This window comes from Canis lupus, chromosome 18 (genome assembly GCF_048164855.1).
Source record: "Canis lupus baileyi chromosome 18, mCanLup2.hap1, whole genome shotgun sequence".
Taxonomy (NCBI): Eukaryota; Metazoa; Chordata; class Mammalia; order Carnivora; family Canidae; genus Canis; species Canis lupus.
In genome coordinates, this window is record NC_132855.1 from 9,368,498 (window position 1) to 9,393,406 (window position 24,909).

At 41.3% G+C, this 24,909-nt stretch overlaps 1 protein-coding gene across 8 annotated transcripts in view; it reads left to right on the forward strand.

Annotated features, from left to right (window-relative positions):
* DOCK4 (dedicator of cytokinesis 4) overlaps window positions 1-24,909 on the forward strand; it is a 410,872-nt gene that overhangs the window by 353,299 nt on the left and 32,664 nt on the right. For 6 of the 8 annotated variants that reach the window (XM_072783430.1, XM_072783431.1, XM_072783435.1 and 3 more), the window contains exons 33-39: window positions 2,919-2,945; window positions 3,090-3,185; window positions 4,061-4,121; window positions 8,293-8,386; window positions 17,203-17,351; window positions 19,111-19,197; window positions 20,978-21,082. In XM_072783430.1, coding sequence (XP_072639531.1) covers window positions 2,919-2,945; window positions 3,090-3,185; window positions 4,061-4,121; window positions 8,293-8,386; window positions 17,203-17,351; window positions 19,111-19,197; window positions 20,978-21,082 — 619 coding nt within the window. The remainder of the gene's footprint in view (window positions 1-2,918; window positions 2,946-3,089; window positions 3,186-4,060; window positions 4,122-8,292; window positions 8,387-17,202; window positions 17,352-19,110; window positions 19,198-20,977; window positions 21,083-24,909) is intronic. The other 2 variants (XM_072783432.1, XM_072783433.1) reach the window with 1 other exon arrangement.

Consider the following 24,909-nt stretch of genomic DNA (forward strand, 5'->3'; position numbering starts at 1 on the left):
AATCTAACTATATTTCAGGAAACAATGAAATGCTTCTTTGGCAATAGAAGTCACCATGAATTAGTATAGGCACAGTGAGTCACCGCACACATTATGAATTAGGAACAAATGCCATTATGGTACAGATTCTCATTTGTTCTCTGTAATTCATATCTAAAACTTCTTCACATTTGTTCAGAAGCTGAAAGGAGCTCCCTGCTTCCTGAACATGTAGCAATTGCCCAAGTAGTCTCCTTAGAAGGAGACCTGAAATGTGTGCAGTAGTTTCCTTCCTAAGAGCTCACTCACCTCCCCCCCCCCCTATTATCTTCAGGGACCCAGAAAACATCTTTTGGAGATAAGTTGAGTCAGGATTTATTATTTTTGATAATGCTGAAATTGTAGATCATAGACACCAGAGTGATATCTCCCGAATAGAGTACCAGAATTAAATCCTGCCTCCCCTGACTCTACGTGATTTACTTATTTGGTTTTATTTATCAAGCACCTCCCTGTGTCAGGGATGAATTTTTCTTCTGGGACAGGGGACATTGCAGTGACTGTGCTGTCAGAGCACACAGTAGGGCACTTGCTGAAAGAGATACCATCCCTCTCATTTCTTTCTCGTGTGTTGCTCTAAGTAATTAAATAAGACTCCAAGTTATTGCAAAGCTATTTTTTTAAAATTTTTTAAAGATTTTATTTATTCATGAGAGACACAGAGAGATATAGAGACACAGGCAGAGGGAGAAGCAGGCTCCTCATAAGGAGCCCGATGCGGGACTCGGTCCCGGGTCTCCAGGATCACGCCTTGGGCCAAAAGCAGACACTGAACTGCTGAGCCACCCAGGCGTCCCTCGAAGCTCTTTCTTTGGTGATCACACATTTAATTTTAGTTTGGAGACCAGCATTGGCTATGCAATACATATGTCTAACTCTTGTCTTTGGATTAAGAAGAGCATGGACAGACACGAGTGTTTCATGTAGGAGTGATGGCCTCAAGGCCATGGCACGATGGCGTAGAGAGAAGCCAACTTAGGTCAGATCCTACCTCCCCCTGTTAATATTCTTTCACAGCGTAAGAGCCCGTTGAGCATTATGTCATCCTACAGAACTGTGGTGTATGTATCCCTCTCTCCCATGTTACAGAAGCCCATTGCCTATCAACTTGGCAATCAGAAATCACCCTTCACTGTTACTGGATGCATTCCCTGTGTCCTCAGCCTGGGCCCATGGGCATGATTATAGACCAAATAAAAAAATACCCCGTCTCACCAAAGTTATCTCTAGAAAGACTCTTCTCTTCTTGCTGATAGGCTCCCCTTCTCAGTTAAATGGGGAGAACAAGCTTCCTGACAGAAAGAGCAGGCTGGCTGTGAAAGCAGATGACTTGGGTTCTGGACCTGTTCTTAGGGTCTGAGATTAGTCGAGGTTAAGGAGGCTCTGCACAGCTGTGCCCCTTCTTACAGGAGGGCTTCTCTAGCTCTGATTTCTTACTGCATCAGGAGCTGTGCAAATTAATGAAATTCATGCCCACAAAGGAAGTCTCCATATATTTTTAGAATCATTACTTAACTTGAGTTCTTTGTTTTTCAGCCCGTAAAGTATATGAGGTGTGGGCTGTCACTTGGGGAAATTTCTCCATCATCCTGCATTGCTTTGGCAGGCAGATTTGCATTTGAGTACTTGGTTCAATACCAGTTTGGCATTTAAGCTTGAAACAGGTGCTGTTCAGAGGTTTGTTTGTTTTTTTGTTTTGTTTTGTTTTTTAAAGAAAACACATTTAAACAAACTAAGGGGCCTTCCCTGGGGAATGATTAGCCAGGGCAGGCCCCATCGCTTCCTATACTTCTCCCTCCCCTGCTCCCTTTCTCCTCCCACTTAATCCATGGAAGCAAGTCAGAAGAAACCAGGAAAGGAATGATCAGAGATGCTTGGGCAACAGATGAGGAAACAAGACACAGGACATTGGAATGGCAACAGCAAGAAGTGGGGAGGGAAACTGAGAGACAGCAGAGCCACAGGAAAGAAAGGAAGGAAAGAAGGAAGCTAGCTAGCTTTGGCAGAATGGCTTTTTTCTTTAATGTTTATTTTTCCTTTAAGCACAATATATGATTGACTTAGATTGTAGTCTTGAGAAATGCTTTCTCTCTCCGCTATTCCCCGAGACCGAGATGAAAGGGACGCAAGATTTTAAACAGAAAAGATCATTAAATGCGGAGGGGCAGGGAAGGATCCTCCCAGTGCCATGCCTGTGCTCTTACTTTTATCTTTCGGAGAAAGTTCAGTCCCTAAAGGCTTTGCCAACCGCAATCTTAATTTGCCAAGAGGCAGGAGTGAAAGTCAAACAGATCCTAATTATCCTGATTGTTGTGATTTTGTGTTTACGAAGTGCCTCTGCTCCAAGGGGCTTAAGATTAGGGGAGATGTAGGAGGAGAGATGTGGTTCGGTACTCGTCATCAATCTGCTGTAACAGCCACATAGACAATCCCCCGTGATTAATGACAAAATGAATGAAACTGTTGAGTGAGTGCACAGATAGTACAATATGTATTGAGTGGGCAAATGTGAAGGGAAGGGAAGAACGCCAAACGTCATACCGTCTGTACAAGGATTTTCCTCTAGCACTTGCATTGCAGTAAAATTGCCTGGATGAAGATGCATTCCACCGAGAGGTAGGAAAACATTTTTCTGCGAATAAAAGCAAGATCTTATTTCAAAGTAAACTTCGAGGTACTCCTGTTGTTGCTTTTCGTGGTGTTATTTGCTGTGGGTAGGCTCCAGCCTCTGTGAGTGTAAGAGAGAAGCCAGGGGGAAATGTCTTGGAGCCATGGGGGTGCTTGTATATTTTGTAAAAAATGATCATATGCATGTGTTCGTATTTTATGACTTGGATAATCTGAACATCAATTTGCTTTGTCAATGCTTCCTGGATTAGAATTCCACTATTTGGTCCCTATCCTAGGTAAGACATTGTTTGCAAATCGTGCTACTTGTGAGATGTTGCAGTGGTTGCTAAGGCATTTAAGGTACTGATGAAAGTAAAATGGTTGTCATGGTGACTGATAAAAATAAATGTTGAAAATGCCCTGGGTTCTTTCTTTTCCAGTCTACTAAAGAAAATTGAGCGGGAAACATGGAGGGAAAGTGGCGTTTCATTAATCGCCACCGTAACTCGTCTGATGGAGAGGTTGTTAGATTACAGGTAAGCAGAGTCCCCCCATCTCCCAGGTGTGATGTGCTCCAGCTAGAAAATCCCAAAGTTCAAACGCAGTCAACTTTCCGCTGGAGTTAATCACGCAAAGGATTGATAATCAGATCGCAGAACCTTGTGCAGTAGGATAATGCACTTGTAACTGGCTGGTTTTGAGTTTTTTGTTGATTTTTCCCCCCTTTTTCTCTCTTTGTTTTGGTTGACGGTTCTTTCAAAGTCTTAGAGTGAGTTGAGAAGGTTCTCAGAGTCCCAGTAGTAAAGGAATCCTTTTTGGTGTTTAGACTCAGCCAGTAGAACCAGTCGATCCGTGTGGGTTTTAAGGTGAGGACATTGTGACAGAAAATTGTACAGTCATGCTGCTTTCTTATGAAAGGGGGTGCTGTGTGGCGCGCACCACCGTTACCTTTCATAGATGGGATTTTTTCTTTTTTAATTTTTAAGTTATCTCAACTGTTAAAGCAGTTCATCCCATTTAAATGGGTGGTGTTTTTCTTTTAAGAATGAATCCCTCCTTCTCATTGTTGATGGCCAGGCTTCCAGCTATGTCTCACCCCTCTGGAAGAAGGTGTATAAGAACACATCTTCACTCTTCCTTCTCCCAGAGGGACCCCCCCCCCCATCTATTGACAGGGAGCGCAGTCCACATGCAAGTGAAGTGCGCCCCAGAAACGGGTGCTCAGGAATGTCTCACCTGAGATCATATAGCCTGGGGCAGCTCCTCTGGTCCCCAGAGCCTCTGTCTCTACTACTTGCAAATTGCCTCGGTCTCTAACAGTACTTCCCCACCTCCCCACCCCTGCCTTAAAATGAAGAAGCTGTCCCTAGGAAGGGAGTTCTGAGTTCTGACGATTGCTTTTTGTTTTTAGGGACTGCATGAAAATGGGAGAGGTAGATGGCAAAAAGATTGGCTGCACAGTTAGCCTTCTGGTTAGTAAACATATTCCCCTTTTCTTCCTTTTAGCCTAATGTTTGATTTTTCACAGAAATACTGTTTTGCTTGTTTTTAGTTTACAATGTGTTTTTTTTTTTTTTTATCTGGATGTTTCTTAGAAGAGCTTAAAAGTGTTTTCAAAAGAAGCTTCAGGTTGAATTAAATCCCAGAAAACTCTCAGCTGCGAACACTGTAGAATGCACCCACTGCATCCCCCGAGGCTCCGTGAGATCAGAGTGATGCCCCCTGTTCTCCTGTGGCACTGCTTCACCATCCCCGAGTCTTTGGTGGCTTTCCTAGGAAAAGGCACAGGGTCCCCGGGTAGAGATCTTTTTACCTCTGTGCAGACAGTTTCTTTCTTTCTGTCCCTCCTCTTTTTTTTTTCTGTCCCTCTTCTTATAGTCAGTCTACATTTTAATGAATACTCGTCATCTCTTCTTTTGTGAACAAATGACAGTTTCTGCTTAACGCACTAATTTTCGCTCTCTAGTTTGTTGGCAAACTAAGTGTCTGATACCACTATGGTTAAGTTTTGCATTATAACTTAGATAACCATATAATCGATCACCCAAACAGGACTTTTTTTTTTTTTTTAAGAGTAAAATTAAAAATGATGTCAGGAAAACAGGCTGCACCAGAATTTTCCTGGAAAACTGAACTGTATTGAAATGTCTCATGACTAATTATCAAATAGGATGGTTGATAGGATTCACTTCCCACCAAAGAGCTAAAGAATAACCATCCATAGAGACATTCTTGTTTTGTATATATATTTTTTAATATAGGGTGTACTGATGCTTTTGATGATTTCCCTTAGTCAGATTTGAAATACAGACTATGTGACTGCTTCCAGTTCTAAATTTGTGAGTACTTATGTTGCAGAAGAGATGCAACCTCACCAGCTATTCTAAGTGCCTGTACAGACAGTCTTATCTTGACCGTGGTTGTTGGGATCGCTCGCATGCCCCCCTCTTCTCTCTTGGCCGGCACCCTAGAAGTGTCCTTTGCCCCCCTCTCATTCTCTCTGATCCCAGCTCACTGGCTTTAGTCTTTTCAGCCCGTCTTGTTTATTCCCCTCAGAGCCCCTCTTCAAAGCACAGGACTTCTGCTTTCTCCTTACCAGTGTCCCTCACTTGCCTTCTCACTAAGCCGTGCTCCCCTCCGGGTACGTGCCCGTGTCCTTCTTAACCACACCTGCTGCTTGTTCCTCATTTCGAATTCAGGCACCACATCTCCACCTCCAATACTGGTCACTAAAAACTGTGCCCCAGAGTCCTCTCTCAGGCCACATCTTATGCGCTTTCTTCCATCATTTTTGTCATCAGACCCAACAGTGACATCAGGCCACCAGGCCAGACTCACGAGGCCAGCCCACTCACCTCCTCCCTGGGCTCTCATTTCTTTTCTTTTCTTTTTTTTTTTTTTTAAGATCTTATTCATGAGAAACACAGAGAGGAAAGAGAGAAAGGCCGAGACACAGGCAGAGGGAGAAGCAGGCTCCATGCAGGGAGCCCGACGTGGGACTCAATCCCGGGTCTCCAGGATCAGCCCCTGGGCTGAAGGCGGCGCTAAACCGCTGAGCCACCCGGGCTGCCCTGGGCTTTCATTTCTAACCTTGAGCGTAGTCATTACCACTTTTAAGTCTCCTGTGTGTGTTTCCCCAGTGTCCTGCCTGCCCTTGCCAGCCTTCTACCACATTCGAGATCCTCAGCCCGAGCTGCCTCTGTATCAGTGTTGGGAAGAAGAGCCAAAGTGCTCTGTAAACTCTGTTTTCTTAATCTGTCTCCTTAACCCCAGCTTTTCCCAGTGCCTGCCACAAAGTCTTAGAAATAACCTCAAAGGACAACCTTTACCTTTTTCCAGAACAATCGTCTTCTCTTGTCTCCATCTTCTCCCACAGTGCTTTCTGTGTGCAGGTAAACAGGTACGTGCAAGACTCTAGGCTCACTTCCTCAGTTGGTGTAACCAAAGAGATCATTTCCTCGGATGAAGGAATGAATGTTCTGCCCAAAATGTGTGTAGTCCCCCAGCAGGAATAAGCCAGACACCTAATAAAAATCAGTAGCCCCAGCAGGATTCACTTGACACAAAGAATTTATCCTGTTGGCTTTGCACTAAGAACAATCTTCACAGAAAATGTTAACATTGTGAGAGCTGTTCTAATTTCAAACTAGCACAAGAAGGCTTATTATCCAAGTGCCAGATACATAACTTTGAAGCTAATCTTTTTAGCTTCTAGTCCATATGGAAAGTTCTTGATATTTTCTGGTAGTAATATGGTTCTCTTCAGCTACTCACTTCCTCTTAGAGATTTTTCTTAACTCTTTGGAAAGACCACTTCCAGATAGTCTTCAGGAGAGCTCTGGCATCCTTCACAAGATTGAAGTTAAACTAGTGTTAAATCGGTAAAAAAATGCATAATGTTTGACATGACTAATACTAGGAAATGTAATTATTGTTTTGTTCTTTGTGTCACAAGTTTTGCCAGACATATGTGAAGAGTTCTCATCTGCTGACTGGAGAAATTTTTCCTCTTCTTCTTCTTTTTTTTTTTTTTTTTTTTTTTCAAGGAGAATCATTCATTTACAAAGTGATCACTTATTTTCTATAAAAAAAAAAAAAAAAGCTGCTTCTTACCAGAAAGCTATTAGAGCAAATCATCCCTTAATAATATAAAAAGCCTGCTGGGGGGTTGTTAGACTCGTGTTTACGGTACAACAATTCTTGCTAATTAAAATGATTTTGGTTATAATAAGAGAGATGTGACTAGCACTATTTGCTTAGATATTTAAAGAATGCCAAGATCTATAGGTGATAAGAAGAAAAGAGGGAGGATAATGGTATAAATTGGAAGAAAAAAACTCTTACAATGCATTCAACTAAATGTCAGTGCCTCAAGGTTATAAGAGTTCTCATATTGAAGAATAGACACCTATTAGGTAGTGGACAGAAAGTACATTTGACAGAAAGTCCTCAGGCTTGAAGCCAAGAACAATTTAAGCAGCCACGTTGGCTAGTTTGGTTCATCACCAGAGCCCTGTCTAGCTAATCAGTTTCAAAGATTTTTAGAATTCCTGGTCTTTCTCCCTTAAAGAAAACCTGTCACTCCTTGAGGTCAACAGATTTATTCCCATATCACCACTCATTTTCCTTTCTTCCCCATACTGGCTAGATCAGTCAACAACAGTGATAGTAGTTTGGCTGACTTGAGCAGGGATTTCATATTGTACAATGATCTGCTAACAAAAAATGCCCCATTTAGAACCTCATGGCATCTTGCTTTTTTGCCAGAACCTAACGTCATGTACATTTTTGTTCTATGTTTACTAAGTTCAGTGAGGGCTGAGGTACTTTGTACAATGTGGTGAAGGAGTACATGTGGGTGTGTATAGCTTACGCCTTTAAAAAGCCAATGTAATGTGTCCAGGTAGGTCAGAGTTGAGTTGAATGTTCTCAAAACATTTTAGAGAAGTTTAATAAGATCCAGATATTTTTTTCTTTAAATAAACAAAAATATTTTCAGTAAGCATGCCCCTCTATAAATAGTTTGAAATCTCTTGTTAATAATCCCTTGGCTGGAAAAACTGAAACTCCAACACAAGAAACTCAGAATAGTGCCTTACCAGTAAAGAGCATTTTCATTTACCCTCTTTTACAGGATTCTTCAGAGGAAGAAAAAAATGCTTTTACCTTATTTTTATTTATCCTTACCCATAGATTTTAGAAACTTTTTTTTCTTTAGAGCAAAATATGTTTGAAACTTGAAATTAAGCTATCCTTTGACTATCAGTAGTCAGGCTTAATAAGCAGAGTAATGTGTTACATATTTTTAATATTTTTAGTTGAATAGGCAGTAAAAACTAACAAATAGTGTACAAAAGAAATGTGAGTCACTGGTAGTGACACTATCCAAGCATTACCAACTTATCCAGTAGTTGCTAGGTAATGTTTAACACAGACAGTATTGCATTAAAAGTATATCACTGGGTCTCTTTACTTAATTTTTAAAAAGACATTTATTAAAAAAAAAAAGAAAAAAAAGACACTTATATGGAGGAATGCATCCATTCTCGTGGTTCCAGACATGGAACTTCTACAGAGTAAAAGGCAGCTGTTTGCAGGCCTGACTGTTGAGAAACGGTCCATACCTGTATTCTTTTTTTACAGAACTTCTATAAAACTGAACTGAACAAGGAAGAGATGTACATACGCTACATCCACAAACTCTATGATCTGCATCTCAAAGCCCAAAACTTTACAGGTAATTCTTTCTGTCTTTTGGCTCAGGCTGGGGAGAGTGGGCTGGACACTGGTTTATTAGACATGTCACTCCCTGGGTTTTTACATTTAGAGCTGAGGCCTCAAGCATTGCATTTGTACTTCCAAACTGAAATTTTTGCTTGGATCTATGTTTCTGAATACTCCATTTTAATGTATTGGCTTTGTCACTATACCACTTGGCATTGTTTTTTGAGAGGTTGCTTTTGCAATTACCAAATACATATCTAACTTTTCAGAGTCCACTTACAGTTGGTATTGTAGCACTTCAAATTAAATGCTATGTTGTCATTGTCCTATGTATTACATGTGCATGCATTGAAAACCCCATATTACTGTTTGTATTGCTCTTTCTTCATTCAGGAAAGTTCTCAGCTCCTCTTTGTTACCATTTTTATTCAACCTAAAGAACTTGTCTTCATATTTCTTTTAAAGTAGATCTAGGGATCCCTGGGTGGCGCAGCGGTTTGGCGCCTGCCTTTGGCCCAGGGCGCGATCCTGGAGACCCGGGATCGAATCCCACGTCGGGCTCCCGGTGCATGGAGCCTGCTTCTCCCTCTGCCTTTGTCTCTGCCTCTCTCTCTCTCTCTCTCTCTCTCTCTCTGTGACTATCATAAATAAATAAAAATTTAAAAAAAAATAAAGTAGATCTAGTGGTGAGGGGCACCTGGGTGGCTCAGTCAGTTCGGCAGCTGACTCTTGGTCTCCAGTCAGGTCATGATCTCAAAATTGTGAGTTCCAGCCCTGTGATGGGCTCTGTGCTCAGTGCAGAGCCTACTTTGGATTCTCTCTCCCTCCCTCCCCCCCCTCTCTTTCTCAAATAAATAAATAAAATCTTTAAAAACAAAACAAAAAAACTAGATCTAGTAGTGAAGAATTCTCTTTGTTTTGCTTCATCTGAGAATGTCTTCATTTTGCCTTTATCCCTGAAGGATACATTTGCTGGATATTGAATTCTAGGTGGATAGTTCTTTTGTTTGAGTACTTGAAAAATGTTGTTCTGCTGTCTTCTGGCCTCCATGGTTTCCAGTAAGACATCAGCATCATCTAAATTGTGTCCCTATGTTTAATGTCTAAGTTTCTCTGGTTGCTTTTAAGCCTTTATCTTTGGTTTCCAGCAGTTTGTTATGATGTACATGGGCATGGGCTTTCTTTAAGATTATCCTGTTTAGGTCATGGTGTCTCTTGAATTTACAGACTTATTTCCTTCACCAGATCTGGGAAGTTTTCAGGCATTATTTCCTCAAATGTGTTTTCTGTACCAGTCCTTGTCTTTTGGGACTCTGATGACATGAATGTTAGGCCTTTTGGTATTGTTCCATAAGTTCTTGAGGCTTTATTAATTTTTTCCCCAATGTTTCTTCTTTCTTTCTTGTTCAAATAGGATAATTTCTGCTGATCCATTTGCAAATCCACTGTCTCTTCTCTGCCATTTCCATTCAGCTACTGAGACCTTCCAGTGAAATTTTAATTTTTGTTACTTTATTACTCAGTTGTAAAATTTCCTTTCCACTTTTGGTTTTTTGTTTGTTTGGTTTGTTGTTGTTGTTTTGTGGGTTTTTTTGTAGCTTCCTTTTCTTTGCAGGGAGCTTATATCTTTCTATTTAAGAGCGTTCACTTTCGGGGCCCCTGGATGGCTCAGCCGTTGAGCGTCTGCCTTGGGCTCAGGTTGTGATCCTGGGATCCTGGGATCGAGTCCCATATTTGGCTCCCTGCAGGAAGCCTGCTTTTCCCTCTACCTATACTCTGCCTCTCTCTCTGTGTGTCTCATGAATAAATAAATTAAATCTTTAAATAAAAAAAGGAAAAGAAATCAGCAAATGCCAAAACCAAAATGAATGAGATGTTTGAATGACATCGCACACCAAATTTAAAAATTGCTTTCTCTATGTGCCTCCTCTCTGTGATCTTCCTCATTTTTCCTATCTCCCAAGGGCTCCTTTACCTAGCACTCTAGCTTAATCAAAGCCAAATTGGTCAAAGCCAAGGCTTGATCTCCCCCCCCTCCCCAAACACACACACACACATTATGATGCACTCTATACAGCTGGTCTTCCTGGGAGCCAATCACTGAACAGAAGAAAAGCCCGTGGACGCCTCTGCTGCCATTGTGATTGTTCGCACTGTCCCCCCCGCCCCCACAAGTTTGCTCTGTGTTCCTGGGACCCAGAAGAGGCTGGAAGGGTCAAAAGTACTCCACCCAGCCCAGGAAGTTCCTCTCACCAGAGGAGCTTTCCTTGGAGCCTTTTCTGTCCATTTCCATTTGTAGTTCCAGGAGACCAGGAAGGCTAAGCCAGGAGATGGGAAAGGCAAAAAAATAAAAACCGAGAAGTCACTACTTTTTTTTTTTTTTTTAAGATTTTATTTATTTATTCATGAGAGACACAGAGAAAGAGGCAAAGACATAGGCAGAGGGAGAAGCAGACTTCCTGTGGGGAGCCTGACACGGGACTCCATCCCAGGACCCCGTGCCAAGCCAAAGGCAGATGCTCAACCACTGAGCCACCCAGGCTCCCCGAGAACTCACTATTTTATGGTCATTCTTTGAGTATTGTTTTTCTTACTCTTCCTACCTTCTTTTTTTTTACTTTTCAGAATCCTCCAAGAGTTGCCTTATATTTTCTGCCTAGGGTTTTTAGTTACAATCAGTGGGAAAGATAGGATATGAGATGCTCCCTACATTGTAACCAGAAAACAATGCTTTAGCTCGATGTAGGAACTATAAATCTGAGTCTGCTGCCACACTGTTCTTCCCAGGAACTCCTGAATTGTGGCCCTTCCTCCAGCTTTAAAAGAAAGCAATCCTTTCAGAAATGGTGCTTGTGTGGCCAGAATTTAAATATTGCCTCCAGCTACTGTGTCACTGTATCAATTAACAGCATCTCCATTGACTCAGTGTGGAGACCTCGGTATCTCTGAGCCTCCTGCAACCTAATCATTCACCGTGTTCTATTCATTTCCCTTCCTAACAATCTCTCAAAAATATTTCCCTTTCTTTGTTTCCCCCCTTCCCTGCCCCCCACAGGCCTCTGTGCGGCCTTCGTGGTCTCACGCCTGGACTGTTTCTTAAGTAGCCCCAGAGTTCTTCCCTAGAGCAGAGGGGCAGAGACTGCAGCCTGCAGACCAACCACCTGATCTTGTAAAGGAAGTGTTACTGGAGGGGCACCTGGGTGGCTCAGTCGGTTGTCTGCCTTCGTCTCAGACCATGATCCTCAGGGTCCTGTGATCGAGCCCCACATGGGGCTCCCATCTCAGCAGGGAGTCTGCTTCTCCCTCTCCCTTTGTCCCTCCCCATGCTTGTGCTCACTCTCAGGTATGTGTGCATGTGCTCTCTATCTTTCTCTCTCAAATAAATAAATAATCTTTTTTAAAAAAATGTGTTATTAGAACTCAGCCACACTCACTTCCGCAGACATTGTCTATGGCGGCTTTTGTGCCACAAAAGGCAGAACTGAGTAGCTACAACAACAATCACATCACCTGCAAGCTAGACTGTAAATCATGATCATTTTAATTATCAGTTTTTTTTATTGTCTGGCCCCTTTCGACAATTTCACCAACCCCTTCTCTAGATAGAACTGTTTTTAGTTGGTATCTTCTACAAAAAAAGAAAAAAGTTTAAACTCTTTATTCAGAGTCCATCATCATAAAACCAACACCTGCCCATCTGTGCAGCCTCATCTTACCACTTGGACTACGTGCCTTGTCTTCATCCTTCAGGGCGTGTGTCTTTACCATCTTTTTCTGGATTTCTCTTCCTTTTATTTCCCACAGCAACCTCATGCCCCCCACCCCTCGCCCATGCCCTGAGTTGATGATTCCCACTCTTTAACCATTGCATTTTTTCAGATTCATGAAAGTAGTTATCAAATTGTATTTAATAGTCATATAAGGGGTGTGTGTAGGTAGGTAGGTAGAGATATCTCTAGGGTTTTTTTTTTTTTTTTTGAGATATCTCTAGTTAAAGAGTGAATTCCTTGAAGACAGACGTAATTTTTTCTTCTTAGTCTTCTCCTTTTAGTGCCTAGCCGTGTGAGATTTGTTTTTGTCTTTGAGAGACAGCACATGTGCGTGGGGGGGTGGTGGGCAGAGGGAGAGGGAGAAGCTCCAGGCCTGACACCCAGAGCAGAGCTGGCATGAGGCTCAATCTCAGGACCCTGAGATCATGACCTAAGCAAAAACCAAGCGTCATATACATAACCGACTGAGCCACCCAGGCGCCCCAGCAGTGTGAGATTTTTAATTTTTTTATTTTAATTTTTATTTACTTATGAGAGAGAGAGAGAGAGAGGCAGAGACATAGGCAGAGGGAGAAGCAGGCTCCATGCACCGGGAGCCTGATGTGGGATTCGATCCCGGGTCTCCAGGATCGCGCCCTGGGCCAAAGGCAGGCGCCAAACCGCTGCACCACCCAGGGATCCCCCAGCAGTGTGAGATTTTTAAATAAATGCATCACCAATAAATTTACTTGGTTAAATTTTAACACCTGCAGAGATTTTTCTCCTTCAATATTGATAATTCCTGAGTCACTAAGGAAGCCCCAGTATCTCTTCACACAGATGCGCTGATGGTTTTGATTAAATAGACTAAGATTTTGGAGGTATGTTGTCTGGGAGTTTCACTGACCATTTTCATAGTAGTTAGTAGCCAAATTTTGACAGAAATGGTGAGCTTAGTTATTAGAGCTGTAGAAACCACCTTGTGGACTAATTTTAAAGGTCATTAAAAAAGAAATGAGGGAGGGAACTTAGGACAAGCTCTTGCAGCTATGTAATAGACATATTTTGGTTCTCTGAAACAGTCCAAATCTGTTGGATTATATTTCAGCAATGGGTGGGTTGTTTTCCTTTAATTTGTTTACTGAACTTGCAGTTTTTATGTCCCTCAAAGTCATAAGAAATAAGTTCTCCTCCCATGCAGCATTTTATTCATCACTCCTCTGTCCTCATTTTTGTGTGTCCTTGGAGAAAGAGAAATTAATGGGAAAACTTCTCTATCTTTATAGGATCCTGTTTAAATGGCTTTAACCCTTTGCAGCCTTCCGTGACAGTACTCTTCATTCCTAATTTATCTCCAGTCTTCTCCTGTGTTCTTCCTTGTTGCATATTGGTGTCCTCACTGTATATTTGTCAAGATGATGGAGTGAGAGGGTCCATATTTAATTATGTGGTGATGCCTTTTGTTCAAAATTATAAATACTTTTTCAATGATTGCTGGAAATTTTGGATATGATTCATTCTTCCCTCTTCAGTACATGCTATTGTCTTCTTGAGATGCAGAAGAAAAAATATCCGATGTATTGCCATAAGGCGTCTACAGTTTGCTAATGTGTTTAAAATCAGCCTCAGTAGTCTCCTGTGTCGGTCATGCCTCAAACAGATATATGTTTGATTTCATGAAAAGTTTTTTTTTTTTTTTTTTAAGATTTTATTTATTTCTTCATGAGAGACACAGAGAGGCAGAGACATAGAGAAAGAAGCAGGCTCCCTGCAAGGAGCCCAATGTGGGACTTGATCCAGGGACTCCAAGATCACACCATGGGCTGAAGGAGCGCTCAACTGCTGAGCCACCCAGGTGTCCCTCATGAAAAGTTTCTACCGCTTCCATTGCACATACCATTTTCCCCAGAAAGACATCATTTTCTTGAATCAGATTCTGAAACAAGTGTCACTAATTTCACACTTTTCCATGTCCCCATTCAGTCACTCATCAGCTTCTGATGGCTTGTCAATACCTGCTTATCTTCAGGGGCACACCCATCTTCTATCACGCCCTGGGACCATCCCAGGGCAAGCATGATTTGGAAAGCACTTTAGGGACTAAAATCCCTTCGTTGCCCCTCTCCCGACTTTTAATTTTTTTTATTGTAAAATTTATGTAACATGGAATTTACCATCTGACCTGTTTTTAAGGTCACATGTCAGTGGCATGAAGTACATTCCCACTATTGTGCGACCATCACCTTTCTCCCTCCGGAACTTTATCATCTGCACAAACCAAAACTATACCCATGAAACAGTAACTTCCCATTTTCTCTTCCCCCACCATTCTACCTTCTGGCTCTGTGAACTGGACTTTCATTGCCCTTCCATTCACTCCCTGTGGGCAGCTGAACGCTTCAACTTAGTCTTTCTCATCCTTTTCTCTATGAAATAATTAATCGCAAGAATATTTTGTGAATTCGCAGGCCTGGGGGAGACACACAAGAAATTTGAGAGATAAAAGTGATCATTCCTGTGCTGTGTATTAAGAGAAAAAGGAGTTATTCAGCAAGAGTTTGAAGGAACAGTCTGTGAGGGGTTGCAGGTGTCAGCCCATGTGGTAAATGAAGGGAACTATGGATTATTCACGTGGCAGGAGCAAAGTGTATAGACAGAGGAACAAAGACACACACAGAGCTTTCTTAGATGCTTGGCATTTATTATAAGGATATGTGGGGAATTAGAGATCAGGAAATCATCTCAGGATGTCTCACCGAAAACTAGAAAGCTATTCAGATACAGTGCAGAACTGACAGTCATTATTATCATCATTCTTGTCCTGTCAAAAGCAGCCTTCCATGGCAACCTATGTTGTGGCGATTCGGCTCTGTTTCTGCATCCACCAAGTAACCAACAGCCCTTAGCCAATACTCTTCTCTGTCCATGTCACATTCAGCTTCCACAAGAAAGCTGTGGCTAGTGCCCATTAAAGCAGAAGGTACCTCCATCCCTTGGGGAAGCTTTCTTGCAACAGCTGCTTCCAGGTCAGGATACATCTTGTTTCATTCAGCAAAAGCCGATGATGGGATCCAGGGGCCCCAACCATGGAGGCTGGAGGCTTCTTAGGAGAAACCGTGGTGAGCTCCTCCTTACCTGTACTGGGTGGAGGGATAAAGGGAAATGTGAGCAGAGAGGTTGGTAGGGACCAGTTCACGGCCAGCCTTCTCTGTCACGTTAGGAAGCCTACATTTATTGTGAGCTACTGAGAATCACCCTGATTCAGGGGAGCGACATGATCCTTGGCGGTTGAAAGATCATACTGGTAACAGTGTGCAAACTGAACAGAGGGGAATAAGAGACCACTGGTGGGTTATGAAAGCTTTTGCAGTTATTGAAGCCCGGAGACTAAGCTCACCAAAGGTAATTAAGAAGAAGAAAAGCCAGAGCCTGTGCTTCACAGGACTTCTGTGCAGAAGAGGCAAGAAAAAAGTGATAGGGACACAGACCTTTCTTATTACAGCTACATTTTATATGCTGAGATGGTCAAATCATGTAGGACTTAGCATGCTACTTTAGAGCCTTATGTGTAGCTACTCTTAAGGCAAATAAGTGAAGATTAAGTATGACCATTTATTGGTATTATGTTCAAAGCTACCATTACATTTTTTTTTTTTAAGATTTATTTATTTGAGAGAGAGAGAGAGAGCTTGAGCGGGAGGGGCAGAGGGAGAAGGAGAGAGAATCTCAAGCAGACTCTGACAAGCACAGAGCCCAACATGGGACTCAATCTCATGACCCTGAGATCATGACCCAAGCTGAAACCAACCGACTGCACCACCCAGACGCCAACCATTACGTCATTTAAGAGACATATAGGGATGGTAATGGATTAATAGCATAAGGGTTTGTCTATTCAATTTAATAAACGACTTGGCTGTCACAATATTAAAGGAAAAAAAATAATCATAGTCTTCATCAGTGACAATGGAACTCTGGTTCCTGTTGATCTGTTTGGCCAGATTCAGGGAGAGACCTGCAGAATGGCAAGTATTCTGTTAAGTGCACTACCTGCCAACTGTGCTTAGGCCTACAGATCACCATTTCCATGTGTGTATACAGAATATCACCCCTTTACATGTTTTCCCAAGAAATCCCAACCACGTCATTACTGAGATTTGTGGGGCCAACTTAGCATCATACCACACAACAGTCCTCCCTCTATATCCCTGTCTCTCTCTTTACACATATACACACACACTTCTTACCAACACTTTTGCCCTTTCTAGTTCCTCCTGTTACTAGATTTTTTTCTTTTTCTTCTCTACCTTTAGCTCCTCTGTCTTCTTTGCACCTCCCAAATTCTGCCTCGATCTCCTAACCCTGCCCCAGAACACCATTTTCAAACTTTTCAGCCTTTTATTATCAAGAAGAATTTAATTACCATTTTTCGTTTCCTAGTATGTCCTTTGGAAGATGCCCATAGTCTTACCCCAAGGGATTTACCAGTGCACTTCCCCAGCAATCAAAGGCATGTTGCCCTATTTCTTTGAACAAGCTCCAACAATATATCCTTAAACATTTTTATTACCCCAGCAGCATTGTAGAAGCAAGGAAGAGGGATGGGAAGAGAAAGCAAGAAAGAGAAGTAAGGGAGAGAATTAATATAGGGAGCCAAAATATAAAATATACAGTTCCATCTTCCAGGGGGGGAAGTCATCACTCATCAGTCTGCTCTTGCATATATTCTGAACATTTTTTCTTCGTTATCATGAAATTCAACAAATTTTTTTTTCAATTCGTCCCAAACCAGCCCCGTTTGAGGGGATGCTGTTTGGGATCCTGTCTTTTTTTTTTTTTTTTTTTCAAGATTTTATTTATTTATTCATGAGAGACACAGAGAGAGAGAGAGACAGAGACAGAGACAGAGACAGAGAAACAGGCAGAGGGAGAAGCAGGCTCCATGCAGGGAGCCCAATCTGGGACTCGATCCCTCAACTCCGGGATCATGCCCCGAGCCAAAGGCAGATGCTCAACCACTGAGCCACCCAGGTGTCCCTGGGATCCTGTCTTGATCACAGCCTTCCCACTCAACTTTCAGAGGCTGCATATACTCTCCTGTTGTACGATGAGCTGCTGGAATGGTCCGATCGGCCCCTCCGGGAGTTCCTGACCTACCCCATGCAAACCGAATGGCAGCGAAAGGAGCACCTACACCTTGCCATCATCCAGAATTTTGACCGAGGCAAAGTATGTAGCCCTACCCCGCCCCCTCCATGGCCTCGTTCAAGGTGGTTGTATGGGTGGCATGTGTCCTTTCATTTAGTTTTTTGATGCCCACCTCCTCAAGCCAGGCACCCTCAGGTTTTAATGTGCATTGAAAACACCTAAGAGTCTGTTAAAATTCCCAGGTCTCACCTCTAGACACTCTGATTAGGTCTGTCTGGCATAAGCAGGGGATTTTGTGACTTTAACAAGGGCTTCAGGAAATTCCAGTGTGTGCAAACTTGGGGCCATATTTGAAAAACACTGGTCCAGAGGTTTTAACACCAGGTATTTTATTTTCTGGAAAATCATTACCACCCTCACCCACCTCCCCAAATCGGCATGTGTTTTGCCCCATTCCACTTTCTTTGTAAGGCAAAATAAATGAAACTCACTTTGTTTAAAGAATATTATGGCATCCCATCATATACTTAAGAGATGCCATGGGGTATGGAAAAACCTCACTGAACTAATGATGCCATTCAGCCCATTACTTCACCTGCTCCCCACCCATCTCCCTCTTCAAGAGCTTGCAGTGCCCTTTAGGAAAACTTATGAATCCAACCACAGTTGTTTATTTGATTGGACATTTGGCTGCTTTGATGATACCTGTCTTAGATTTAAATATAGCTCCTCAAATGCCAAGGTTAAACAGGAGACTAAAATACAAACAGTGGCTGTCGTTCTTTTACAAAACATAATTGCATAATTTGATGCAAGGGAATTGCCTCTTTGCGATTCTCCTTTATTATTTATCTAAATACACTGACATATCATTTTTAACATTAATAGTAAGGAAATGCCTTTGTATCCTCCATTGGTAAAGTTTCCATCTTTAGGATAAATTGTCATTAAATCTCTATCTGCTTACCTTGGCCCTTCCAAAAGTTTTTTGCTAGATTGGAGGTTACAAACCATGGCCCTTGGATCAGCTGGCTCACCATCCATTTCTGTATCACCCACATTCCAAGAATTGCTTTTATATTTTTGAGTGTTTGAAAGATACCACAAGAAAAAGAATATCTGACAGATGAAAATTTCATGAAATTCACATTTTGGTGTCCCTAGTTGATAGTTTTATTGCAACACAGACAAGTTTTTTTTTTTTTTTTTTTTTTTTTTTAACACAGACAAGTTTATTCATTGTGGCTGCTTTTGTGCCTTAATGGCTGAGTTGAGTAGCTGTGACATAGACTGTATGGCCACAAAGCCTGAGTTATTTACTGTCTGGCCTTTTGTAGAAAAAGTTTGCTGACACTTGGGCTAGACGAAAGAATTTTTGCATTTCTGCTGATAGCAACCAGCTGGGTTAGATCCTCACAATTTACAAGTGCAATTGAGCCAAGCAAGGCATCCAGCATGCCAGCTGTGGATAATTGGGCCTTAGGGGTCAGTGGTAATTCCCTCCTTAGCACCGAGGGCCTATTTATTCATGTACTTGGCCATTGTGGAACTGTAGTTATTTCAAGATGATGATTCTGAAATGACACCAGAAAATGCTTCCGCACCATATGTTAATGCCTGTTGTAGTGGATTATATTTTCTCGCTTCCTAAAGATTTTTAATAATTTACATGCTGATTGCATGCTGTGATCAAGCTTAAAGTGGCAGTGACACTATTAAAGGTAGATTATAAAGATGAAGAAATAAGGCTTGATGATCTGAAAGCAGTCCCACTCTGACCTCTGGGTGGAAATAAGTAGATGTGGGATCGTAAGCATTTATATCATTCATTTGTCCACAGTGTTGGGAGAACGGTATCATCTTGTGCCGGAAGATTGCAGAGCAGTACGAGAGTTATTACGACTATAGAAACCTGAGCAAGATGAGGGTAAGGCACCCGGGTGCATGCTAATCAGCCTCAGGCATCCTTTTTTCACTCACTTTCCCGTATCGTTCCATAAAAACTAACTTTGTGATCATCTCGACCTGTCTTGCAGAAGGCTTTTGAAAGAGAAGTCTTGCCTCTGAAGCATGCTCAGCTATTTATACAAATAGCAAATGCTTTTAGTTAGTACGCAAAAGTGAGCCTTGGATCTCTTCTAAACATCACCTCTGGAATACACAATCTAATCACGATTAATTCTTTTGGTTTATTGAAGAAAAATCTCCCCACTGTTTGAAGAGCTTCTCACCTGTACGCAGAGCTCTGCAACAACATACCATTCTTAGTTTCGTAATCTGCACCGCAAAACAGTAGACATGGCGTGCTGACCCATTTGGAACTATTTCGGGGCTAAATTCTGTCAGTGTCATCCCTTTAGCTTCAGCAATATGTTTTATTTGCTAACCCTGAACCAAGGTCTTAGTACTCATGAGCTCAAGGAGTTCAATATTCTGTATCCCTGAACCAAATGTTTTGTCCCTTCTTTTCTTTTTAGGTTCAAATGGGCCCCTCTTGCACCCTGAGTCCTTACTCTTCAGAGCCATGAGCATTTTGTGTCATCTCATAACACTTAAGCTCTGCAGGGTTTCTGAAGTAGGAAGAAGATTATGATGTTGCCTTTTAATTCTGAGGTAGCAGTTTAAGAGATGATATCGTCAACCCTTAACAGCTCGTAAAATCCCATACCCCACAAGTAACTCATCCAGCCTGCGGGAACTGGTCCTGTACTGCTGGCGTAGTATTTCATGCCAGTGGTTCATCGATGTTTCTCCTAACATGAAAACCAAAGAGAAAAAACCTTGTTTTAACTTCAGTCCATCATGCTGGCCCTGGCAGGCCCTGCAGTTTTATATAAAAACGTTGCTGTGCATCTCTTGGCATACTGTCCCCGTGACAGAAGTGAGGTTACAGTGTTTACCCGGGAGAGCCCTTGGGTACCATAGTCACTCGGATTTTTATAAACCCAGAGCATTACACTTCACGCCAACTGCTCTTTGGGGTGCTGTTACTAGGGGCAGGGGGAGGGGGAGAAGTTTTCAAGTGCAATATTAGTCTTTCTCTATAAACCCTGGGGATGATAATACCATGAATGGAAAACCATAAGCTTTATGTGCTTCATAATGCCAACATTGTCAGAGACACACTTAAGGGCTTTCAGCCCAGACAGCACTTTGCACTATGGGTCTCCTTTGGTTTGGTTTATCCCTGTGCAAGGTTGCACCCTCCAAATGTCCTGAATTACTGTGACCAAGGAGAACCAGATCCACAGGTGTGGTACCTTTGGCACTAGAATCTTCCAGAAAGATCCGGCCTCTAATCATTCTTTCCTTTTCTTTTCATTTTTGTTGATTTTTATTTAATTGTGAAGAAAATATCTTTTTGAGAGACTTTGTGAATAGAAATTATTTTCTCTGGTGAGAACATGTGGTAAAATTGTTCCTTTAAATACAGGGTCAACAAACGGAGCCTGTGGAACATCACAGGACTGAGTAGTAGTGACATGGACCAAATGGCCTGCAAAGCCTAGACTTTTTGTTCTCTGGCCATTTACAGAACCGGTTTGCTGATCCCCACCTTAAAGCATAGAAAGGGAGTGAAACCTTCTTTTCTGCAAACTGGAAACTACAATGAAGTTCTTGTTTATAGAAAAGAAATATCCTCTTCCATAAATAGGGAGAGCTGAAGGGTGAGATAAAATTATTGGAACATCTCCTTTGCTTTCCAGATGATGGAAGCCTCTTTGTATGATAAAATCATGGACCAGCAACGCCTTGAACCAGAGTTCTTCAGAGTTGGATTTTATGGGAAGAAATTTCCATTTTTCTTAAGAGTAAGTTAATGCACTATTTAACTTGTTGTTATACCTTCAGTATAGATATCCCAGTCAAGAAAACGAAGATGCTAATGACATTATTGTCCTTTTAGGACAATAACGTCATAAGATTTAACTTTTTGGTTTGCAGACACTATATTAAATCTAGAATACCTTGTTTTGAATAATTTCCCAAGGTATCAAACAATTATTTGATTTTTCTTCCTAAATTTCTTTTTTTTCCTTTTTTAAAGATTTTATCTATTCATAGAGACACAGAGAAAGAGAGAGAGAGAGAGGCAGAGACACAGGCAGAGAGAGAAGCAGGCTCCATGAAGGGGGCCTGACGTGGGACTTGATCCCGGGACTCCAGGATCACACTCGGGACCAAATGCGACGCTAAACTGCTGAGGCACCCAGGGATCCCCTGCAGATTCCCTGTTAACCCAGCAAGGAGATTTTATGTAATGTCTACATGGCATCAAAGCATATGGTCATTTCAATCAACCTGTCATTTGAGTGTTTGCTCTATGTAAGACTAAAATGAATTTTTGCCTATGACGTTTGGATATTTTGGAATCTACGTCTATATTTAGCATATACGTATAGAGATAAACTTCATATATAAATATATAAATAAGGAAATACGTATAAAACTTTCATTCTAAAAGTTGATGATAAGTTGATGATTATTAAACAAACAATGAAGTCCAATCTTTCTCCTCTCCCTTCTCCTTCAAGGATCCCCATCCTATATTTATTCGTATTGTGCTGGCAGTTAAAGCAAGATGCAGAGCGACACAGATACTGAAGTATTTGTATGCTGAGATTTAAAGTTTGTCATGAATTCGCTCAATTTTTAAATTACTCCAGATACTTCTCCTTCATTACTTGTTTTTATATTAGTATAAGTAAGATGTGTCTCTTGTGAATAAATAAAATATTTAAATAAATAAATAAATAAATAAATAAATAAATAAATAAATAAATAACTGCATGATGGTCATGGTGTGTGACATGATCACAAAGCTGATTCTGCAGGTGGACCTAAGGACAGAGGAAAGCTTGATTCTGGATCAAAAATAGAGACAGGTTTAGAACACTTGCTGACTTTGAAGACTAAATTTTGAAAGTGGACGTACTAGGCCCAGACTGTCATCAGCAACCCCCACCAAGAATGCATGGCCAGGATCCAGGTAGTGAGTAGAAGAGAAACAATCTAGCACACAGAGAGAGGGCTGGAGACCCCACAGGAGGGTACAGACATAACTCTGGTGCAGCAGATGCCCTTCCTCTCTTGGCTCAAAATGAAGCAAAGCAAAAGATTACTTTTTCTTCCACATCATACTCAGGACTAATCAATCTATTACATATAGTGGGTATAATGTTTACAAATCATAATATTACCTACCAAAGCATTTTAATTTCTTTTAAAGATCAGAAGAAAAAAGTGAGGTTTTTTTGTTGAAGAAAATGTTATAATATATATTAAATTGTATCTGATACACTAGATTATCGTGTATTCATTTGTCCCTATGCCAAATCAGTCTCTCAGTATGATTTTTAATGCTTTTTTATAGAGGAAGGAGCCCACAAAAGTCATATTGTGGCCCTGCTCAAATTCTGAATTCAGCTGCAAGTACACTATAAACTACTCTAGATGCTTATCTAATAAATGAAACCGTGATAGAAGTGTAAAGTTTTTTTAAAATCAGAAATTTAGGAGCCACAATTTTAAAGGGAACTTAGCAAATTAGAAAACAGAATTGGCTAATAAAAAAAAATTTGTTAGAAAATCAATTAGAGGGATGCCTGGATGGCTCAGTGGTTGAGCATCTATCTGCCTTTGATTCAGGTCATGATCCTGGGGTCCTGGGATCAAGTTCTGCATCGAGTTTCTCACAGGGAGCCTGCCTCTCTCTCTGCCTATGTCTCTGCCTCTCTCTTTGTCTCTCATGAATAAATAAATAAAATCTTCTAAAAAAAGTCAATTAGAATAAATCAACCTATGTTATTAGTCTTTTCAAAACAGCTTTCCTAGATATAAATAGCATTTTCTTCAAAGTGAAAGTGAAGGGTCACCCTCTATTGGTTTCTAAGGGGCACCGCACCCTTCAGAATCACAGGGCTGGACCTCTTTTTAGGAAATCAGATTCTAGTCCTTCAATTTAAAAACAAGCAAATATCAACATTAAAAATTCCCTTATTGATCAATTTCAAGATAATTTTTCAAGCTGCAATAAATTAATACATTTATATAAGTGTATGATCTAAGTAGATTTTTTTTTTTTTACCCTCATGAAAAATGGCTTCTTTATTGACAATTTCTTTAGGCACAGAATACCTCTGAGGACTGATTTGTTGGGGAAGAATGAACAAGGTCAAGGATGGGAGAGAGATTTACTTTTCATTGTATGCCCTGTACTGTTTGGGATTTTTCTTTAATCCATAGATATATATTTCCTTTTCAAAAGAAAAAGATAATAAAAAAAATTTTAAGTATTAACAAATGTGACCCAGCAGTTCCATTCCTAGGTATATACTCAAGAGAATTGAAAACATATGTCTACACAAAGACCTATACGCAAATGTTCATAGCAGCATTATTCACTATTGCCAAAAAGTGGAAGCAGCCCAAATATCCATCAACTGGTGAATGGATAAACAACATCAACATATGGTATATCCACACAGTGGAATATTTAGCAGTAGGAAAGGAATCAAGTACTGAAATATGCTACACAGTGGGTGAACTTTAAGCATATCATGTTAATTGAAAAAGCCAGTCACAAAAGACCACATGTTATATGATTCCATGTATATGAAATGTCAGAAGAGGCAAATCCATAGAAACAGAAAGTAGAGGAGTGGTCGCCAGAGGCTGGGGGGATGGGAAGGGAAACGGAGTGACTGTTAGAGGGTACGAGTTTCTCTTCAGGGTAACGAAAATGTTCTCGCATTTGACCGTGGTGATAGTTGATATACTAAAAACCTTCAATAGGGTGTATTTTGTGGAATGTGAACTATATCTCAAAGCTGTGATGAAAAAAATGGATTGATGGGGGCAATGCTTAACTCCCTTTTCTTTCTCTCTCTTTTTTTTTTAAGATTTTATTTATTTATTCATGAGAGATATAAAGAGAGGGGCAGAGACACAGGCAGAGGGAGAAGCAGGCTCCATGCAGGGAGCCTGACATGGGACTCGATCCCGGTCTCCAGGATCACACCCTGGGCTGAAGGTGGCACTAAACCGCTGAGCCACCCGGGCTGCCCTCCTTTTTATTTCTTGACAACTCCAATACCAGACTCCAAATTCATTTTTATTTCAGAATGCCTTAACACTGTTGACTGATTATATGCTTAGAATAACCCCTGAGTTTACAAACTGCTGTAATACACAAGATTGCAGTTATTAGAGCACTCAGATATTTATTTTAGGACTTCTGTAATATGCAGGAATATATATATGTATATATATATAGTCTTATCAAGCAAGTTTATTATCTTTTGAGTAAAAAGCACATAGCATCAGAAGGTATACCTTCTTTTACCTAGAAAATATTAAACACGGGATCGTCTGGGGGGCCTGACATCTACGTAGTCTGTCTTAGCCTGTGTCACCAAAGGATCGTGCCCGGTTTCCGGAGCCCAGGCCCGGCTGTCTCCTCTGCCTGCCGCTGCCTTTTCTCAGCCGCAGCCCTGAGCCCCCCGCCCTGCTCAGGGTTTCGAAGTCGTCCGGTGGTGGCTCTGATTTCTTCTTAGGGCAGTTTTGTACAACAGAGGAACCTCATCAAGCAGAGAAATGCTGAGAACATTGGGCCTTAGCAAGCTCTCCCAGACCTCGA